General features: G+C 37.8%; 1 protein-coding gene across 2 annotated transcripts in view; it reads right to left on the bottom strand.

Moving 5' to 3' along the window:
- Nucleotides 1-2,374: 2,374 nt before the first annotated feature.
- hnrnph3 (heterogeneous nuclear ribonucleoprotein H3 (2H9)) overlaps nt 2,375-7,361 on the bottom strand; it is a 9,323-nt gene continuing 4,336 nt past the window's right edge. For both annotated transcript variants that reach the window (XM_026170613.2, XM_026170623.2), the window contains exons 5-11: nt 6,511-6,649; nt 5,502-5,701; nt 5,241-5,336; nt 4,273-4,388; nt 3,846-3,981; nt 3,437-3,493; nt 2,375-3,323 (exon numbers count right to left, since the gene is read on the bottom strand). In XM_026170613.2, coding sequence (XP_026026398.1) covers nt 3,250-3,323; nt 3,437-3,493; nt 3,846-3,981; nt 4,273-4,388; nt 5,241-5,336; nt 5,502-5,701; nt 6,511-6,649 — 818 coding nt within the window. In that variant the 3' untranslated portion in view covers nt 2,375-3,249. The remainder of the gene's footprint in view (nt 3,324-3,436; nt 3,494-3,845; nt 3,982-4,272; nt 4,389-5,240; nt 5,337-5,501; nt 5,702-6,510; nt 6,650-7,361) is intronic.

Here is a 7,361-nt window from a genome sequence, read left to right as displayed (position 1 = left end):
AACTGCACTATGATGAACGCTCCTTGTAGCTAAAAGCAGACAGTTCTATGAACCAAACCTCTAATGCATCTGTTAGTCCTCAAAGTCTCCACAATAACTTTATAGTCAAACAGGCGAGATTTTAAAGTTTGCACATGCAGCATGGTGGCCTTGCTACGGCTGTCGGCTCGGACTCCTTTGCACCTTCTTTTAAGATGGATTTAAAAGAACTCAATTAAGAGTTAAAATGCCTCAGACAGCGTTTAAAAAAGAAAAGAGTTGTGCCACAAAACAACAACAAAAAAAATCACTTTCTGTCACCGTTGTAGCAGCAGGTGGTTGACAGACAAATCACCACAGAACGAAGATGGTCATGGCCTCATAAAATAGGCTAAAGGCCTCTTTTTATCTGAAGTACTGGAGTTATTTATTAAACCTGACTTTGACATAGAAGTAATGTTATGTCCTGACATGACATGTTGCACTTTGGGACCTTAGACTGTATATAAAAGATGGACTCACTGGTTAGCGAAGCCCTTATGTGAGCTGAGTGTTTCTCGTTTCTCATCTTGATGTTTGGGGGATGCCCCGTTTATACACACTGATTCTACAGGTTGGACTGAACAGGACTATGCGCAGAAGGGAAGGGATTAACCAGGTTTTTAAGTCACAAAGTAGGTCTACCTAAAAGGCATAAACTGCTTTTTTTGTTGTTTTTTTACTGTAATGGGGACAATAATATACAAATAAAAGATCATGTTGTATTTAGTGAAATGTAACACTAGAGATTAAGACCACAATCTCATGAGGAACGTGTTTAACTTCATAGATGAGGGTGCTCAAAGGAAGAAATTCCAATAGATTTGTATAGTCTGACTTCTTTCTGAAAGCTCGCTGCTGGCCATTACAACACGAGACCCAGAAATGATCTCCATCTTTAATATACAGTCTATGTTGCTCAGCTTCAGTCACCGGGATCTCGTATTTCAGATGCTTTGGGTTCTTGGAAGATGCACAAGCAAAATTAGTTATGAACTCGTCATCCTGTATGCATTTAATGTTGAGACTCCTTTGCATAACCACTGGGAAAAATCTTAGGACTACATTTTTATAAATCCAGGAACATTTTTATAAATGGGATTTGTATGCAGTCACACTTCAGGCTAAATCTGCAGACTATTTACTGCTCCAGGCAGCTTGAGCTCTGCTGACACTAGTTTCCCGTGAGGATATGAAAAGCACTTGAACTTTTTTTTTTGTGGTATTTGTGCCATATGTGCCTGTGTAAATGCAGTGATTACCTTCTTTTCACGTTGCCAAAATGAGTCCTATATTTCTACACTGAGGATCTAAAACGAGAGCCCAGAATATTTCAGAGTAGCAACACTAGCCAAGGGGGGAAAAAAACATTAAAGGTACGTTTCACTGTTTTTGTGACACTAATGCAGTGGGTGCTGCTTTAAGGAGCAAGAGGAGGGGTCGATGCAGTCAGCTCTAGTTTGAGCTCAGTCGTTCTCAGTGTGGCTGGTTCATTTGTTTTTTTGGAAATTAGAGAAACTCACGACTAAAGTTAGTGGTTGTAAACGTGAGTGTTACCTACTTACAAAATATGTTTGAACACTTGCCAATCATACTGGGTGAAGTATAGATTTGAGTTTGTTTTATACACATTAATTTGTACTTTTATAAGCCTGAAAATTTTGAATTTTCCCCCGTTTACTTGAAGTTTGTTGCAATCAGATGTTAAAGAATCACTTTTGGGTTTTTTTTTTTACTGCTGCTCCATTCGTGAGGGGAAGTTTAACCATTTTAAAATAGTGCATTTGTGTTGCCAAACTAAGAGTTTTGAATGGAAGTTTGAAATATGAGTTCCAGTGCAGATTCTGGTTTTGTGCTTGCAAAGTTTACAAATTGATTTTTTTCTTCATTAAAGTACTGGATGTTGTAATTCCAGTGAAGAGACAATAGACCGGGGATGATTTCAATAAGTGATAAAATTGTTTCCGATATAGTCTAAACATGTCATGAAGATCTATTTGCAGATATTTCCGAGCTGAACCCAGACTAGTCTTGTTTTTTGTCTTAAATGTCCCAGATTAATGTGGGACTTGTACAGTTGATACATAATATTGTATATAAATATCGATTACCACCGTTGCCCTTTAGCTTACTTTGCAGTTTAAAATTAACTCTGTTGCCAACAGTCTGTTGTCTTGACTGTTTCGCAGTTTCTGATTAAACACTCACAGAATGGGTTCCTGCTTCCTGTCATTTTTTCCTAGCCGATTCAAGTCCTCAACTTGAATCAGCTTTGCTTTTTTTAAACAAAATGTGGACTCTTATTTCAATAACCTCAATATGGAGATTTGTCCTCAAATAACATCACAGTCAGAAAGACAATTAAATATAAAATTTATTAGGCAAAATGTACAACAGCTGCACAAGCTATCTTACAGCTCAAATATAGACTTTATTTTAATTCCACTCTTTGAGAGTGGAATATAATATTTCAACTTATTTTTTTTAAATTCTGTAATGAACTGTGAAAACATTCATAAAAAACACACAGGCTCACATTTACAAAACATTCTCAACCAGAAAAGCTGATCTGAAGTCAAGGTCAAATGGATGTTATTATCTGAACACACTTCAATCAAGATGATTAAGACCGCAACCTATGAAGACTTGCAACGAGATACCCAAACCAAAGCAATCCACCCACCCCTTACATATCAAACACCACAGCTGTTGCTCTGTGGGATGAAGCTCCTGCTGCACTGGAGAATTAAAAAAAAAGTGCATCCCACTAAAGTCGTCAAAAACTAATGCATTCAGATGTAACGCTCTTAATACCATTCCATAAAATATAATTACAAAAGACAACATCTTTCTGCAATTTGTATCTTTTCTGTATTTGTGTGTATTCAGATAAACTGTACTACAATCTTCAATTTTAAGAAACATGAATCCTTTGACATGACCAGTTGACCACGTTCAGCACCTGTGACAGCTCCGGGATTTTTATCTCCGTGTAAGCCATGTTGTTCTTCATATGCTTCTAGGAATAGTGTGAAAATAGTGCTCGTTGTGGTCATGTCTGTGTCTTACTTTTTTCATTCTGCCTTTTTTTTTTTTTTTTTAAAAACAAAAAGGACAGAAAATGTGGAACTTCACGTCAGCTTTCCTGCTTAGAAACACTCATTGATTAAATGTGGCCTTCAGAGACGTGACATGAACGCCAGGATGGACTGGAGCTGTGGGATGACATCATCAGTATGCACCTCGCAGCCCGCTGCTCCGGGAGCTTCCTCCTGAGTTACTATAGTAACCACCGCTGCCACGGCCTGAAAGGTTTTCAAAAAAGATCATTTGGTTTGAAAATGATCAAATTCATTCTCAAAATTATAAATGTATAATGAAACTGTATCAAGCTGAACAAAACACTGTTAAAACTCACTCATTTCAGCGGCACCGCTGGCTGTCGAGTTAAGAAACAGCTCGATGTAGCGATGTTCTGTGGAAAACCAACATCAACCCAATCAGTCAAAGAGGTTTATGGACGTTTCATTTAAAAATAAATATTGTTAGACATTAATGTAAATGACATGTATGCATTTATCTGAAACTGATTAGTAAAGATAATCAAGCTGAAATATCTTAGACACTTGGTCTAAGCTCAATAGGAAGACTAACCTCCTTAAAATGTATTCCTATGTTAATTCTGCCTCACTGACATTTTTATTTTAATTTTTCCCACTGTCTTATTCTGCATCTCTGCTGTGAGTTGACAAGTATCTCTGAGTGAGAGTAATGGAAACACTGGCTTGAGGGGAGAGAGAGAGAGAAAAAAAAAAGCCAAATCATACGCATGTGGTTTTTGTCTTTGGACATGGCGGCCACGGCATCTTCATGGGAGCGAAACTCCACGTCTGCTTCTCCAGTTGACTTGCCGTTGGGAGCCATATCGATGTGGATCCTTAACGGGTTCAAAGGAGAGAAGAACTGTGAAAAATAAATGAAGGTTAATACAATTCTGGATATTTTAAGACATGAGCAGAAACCAGACATCTCAGATCTAAAGGACTGGACAGGTTGGGTTCCCACATAGATAATACATTTCCAACTTCTAACTTCAAAAATGAGAAAGTATGAAAACCCTCTCTCACACGTGACACACTCAACTGAATAATGCAGTTTTCTGCCACCTAATAAAAATATTTTCAGTTAAATCCACAGAGTTTGATATTCTTGATCCAGACATTAAGACAAATCATCAGATTAGCGTTTTCTTACTTTAGCGATGTCTCCCTCTGTGGCACGGAAAGGTAGACCCCTCATATGGACGAAATGACCGCTATGAAAGCCTGAGCCGACATCACTCTGACTACTGTAACCATGGCTTCCCACTCCTAAGTGGTGGTGGTGGGGCGGAGAGAAAAACAAAACAGTAATTCAGTATTTCATGTGTGTATAATATATATTTCTTACATAAAAGGTGTTAAATCTTCACTGAGAAGTCTTAGATTTACTGCCATAGACATCTGCTTCACAAAGCAAATCCTAATTTCACTTATTGACATCAGCAGTTAGTGCAGTAGATAAAATTGCAGGGAAATCATTCACAGGCAGGTAGAAGTACCAGTTACAGTTTCATGATAAGCTATTTGAAAACTCAAGATGGTGACAATTTTTAAGATGGCTGTTGAAAAAGGCAAGGCAATCATTTGTCCTGAAAAAAAAGAAAAAAAAAAAAAAAAAAAGCCTTTTGAATGATTTTAGTTTCAAATCATACAAGCTGGAACATGTAGAAGTCTGAAATTGCTCAGAAGTTATTTTCTATTTTAATCATTTGAAACAGGGGTGTGTGGTGTAGTAGTACACGTGGTTTTTAAACATATCTTCTGGATAGACAAGTTACGTTCCTCACTGGTTACTCAGTTTGCAACTGTGGGCCCCAAAAATCTTGTTTTCAGTTTTTAGATTCAGAGAGGGTTGGTCTACTATTCAGAAGCTTGGCAGTGCAGGAATCCTCAGTTCCTTCATCCGTATGTTAAAATGTCCTTGGGCAACTTACTAAACATCCAAGCACATTCCTGTTTTCATTAACAAATGTTTTGTGCAGATAAAGTACATGTTTGAGAAAAATAAAATGCAATTAACCAAATGTAATCACCAAATATCAGAAAATATTCCAGCCTTTCAGCAGGGGCACTAAACTCCAAATACACAACTCTGAAAGGCAAATAAAATCTGAACTTTACCTCTTCCTCCCCTCTCTCCTCTCACTCGCTCGTCAAACATGCCGTTGCCAAAACAGTAGTTGTTGAACCCATTGTAGTTGTCAAAGTTACTGTAACCTGGACACAGTAACACAGCAAAGACAATCTGCAGTTCACCGCTCACAGATACACTACAGGTGAAACAAGGCTCTTTACACCAGCAGAATGAGAGAGAACTGAATATAATTTATTCTGAATATAACTGAAGGTCCTTTTCTACAGGGTCAGACAAAAACTGCTTACCTCCTCCGTAACCACCTCCACTCCTCATATTATCCATCATGGTGGCACCACGGCCAGGAGAAGGACCAAAAAACCCTCCTCTGGGGCCGCTCATCATTGGTCTATCATAGGGCCCTGGTCTCTGGGCTCCCATTCCCCGCCGGGGCACCTCATAGTAGGCTCTGATTTCATTACGACTGCTCTTAAAAATCTCTATGTACCTGAAATATGAGGTACATAGAGATACGCAGGATAAAAAAAAAAAAACAAGAGGCAGAGGAGAGGGTTAAGGTGTTGAAGTGGCTCAATTAAGGTTACAAACATAGATATAATTTACAGAGAGAAGATAAAGACACAAAAGTAGAAATATTCTAATCAGTGGTCTGAATGATTGACCTCAAAATCTCACTAGCTGGGCTTAAGGCTGAAGTAAAGGATTTCTACACCAACCTCACCACTGTTACTTACAGCCAAGGAAATCATTACAGGGCTTTTAGGTGCTTTATTGTTTCTCTGCTTTAATGGTTGAACCTGTGCTGGCTGTTTGTTTTAATTCTATACTTATACCCCCCACCCATAATAAATGATCTACATAAATCAACGAAGGTCATAAAATAAGGACCAATGAATCATTTATTAAACCCAAATGTTTCTGTAAGGCAATTAAATAGAGCTCCCACATCTTAAATGAACACGGGAAAATTGTCTATGACAAAAATAATACACCAACCTTTATTTGAAAAAACAGACAGACCATCCCAATATTTCACATTTAATTACAATATATAAACCAATTAAGCTTATTAGCATAAAAATAAATATAACATGATCCACCCATTATTAATTACCATTTTATCAGTTTTACCAAAAATAAAAAAATAAATAATAATAATCACACTAGCACATCCACCCATGCTTATATTCAGACCCCAACCCAATAATACCACAATTATTCTAATATCACCACCCATTAAATGCTGTTAACAGAAGCCCAACCCAGTCCAGCCCGTCCCTTTCCCATCTGTCCCACCTGTGCCCTATTCTTTCCTTGTGTTTCCCCAGAGCCTTTTCTGCTATCTCCTTTGAGGCAAACTGCACGAAGGCTTCCCCTGTGCTCCTCCCCTGGTAGTCCACTGGCAGAGTTATCCCATTTGGCACGATTCTCAACCCTTTAACCCAAGCACACAAATACATAGGTCGGTAGGTAGACTGATAGAATTGATTGTACAACACCCACTACATCAGTGGAGCTTTAAGGATTAATGGGTCATTAAAGCAAATAAACAACAGCTGTATTATCTCATACTACTTAAAATAGGAGCATCTTAGGGGACTGACTTTACACTTGCTGCTCAGCAGTGGAACAGAAGAAGAAAAAAAAAACTGCCTTGGAGTCAGCTTATAAGCCACTGTATGTTCACCTTTGTTTGTTTTTGTTTTTTTTTGTTAAAACAACAACAACTACAGAGTATATGTAGCACAATGGCCAAATTATGCTTTATCTGAAAAAAATATAATATTAGTATCCATCTACGGTATATTAATCATTAGTGTATATTATCCTAGATAGCCAATGCCAGTGTCATTAATACTGACCCCAGATCAGTTTTATGGGATTGTCTTCCCTCAGCCAAAACAGCCCAGCTCATTCTATTATTAAATACTTTAGGAGCTATGGCATCTTAAGTCATACAAATGTGCTAAATAATGGACTAACAGAACACCAACATCATTGCTGTACTACTAACAATTCGGACAAGGACAAATTAGTAAGCACAGCATGACTAATCTGCAAGAACAAACACACATTAGAACACGCAGACATGTTTAATAACTTAGTCACAGTTAATCATGTTAAGTTTAATAACCTGTCAATCTACT

The sequence above is a fragment of the Astatotilapia calliptera genome, chromosome 1 (assembly GCF_964374335.1).
Source record: "Astatotilapia calliptera chromosome 1, fAstCal68.1, whole genome shotgun sequence".
NCBI classification, from domain to species: domain Eukaryota; kingdom Metazoa; phylum Chordata; class Actinopteri; order Cichliformes; family Cichlidae; genus Astatotilapia; species Astatotilapia calliptera.
The sequence above is the reverse complement of the archived record's forward strand: the minus strand, read 5'-3'. Positions and strand labels throughout refer to the sequence as shown.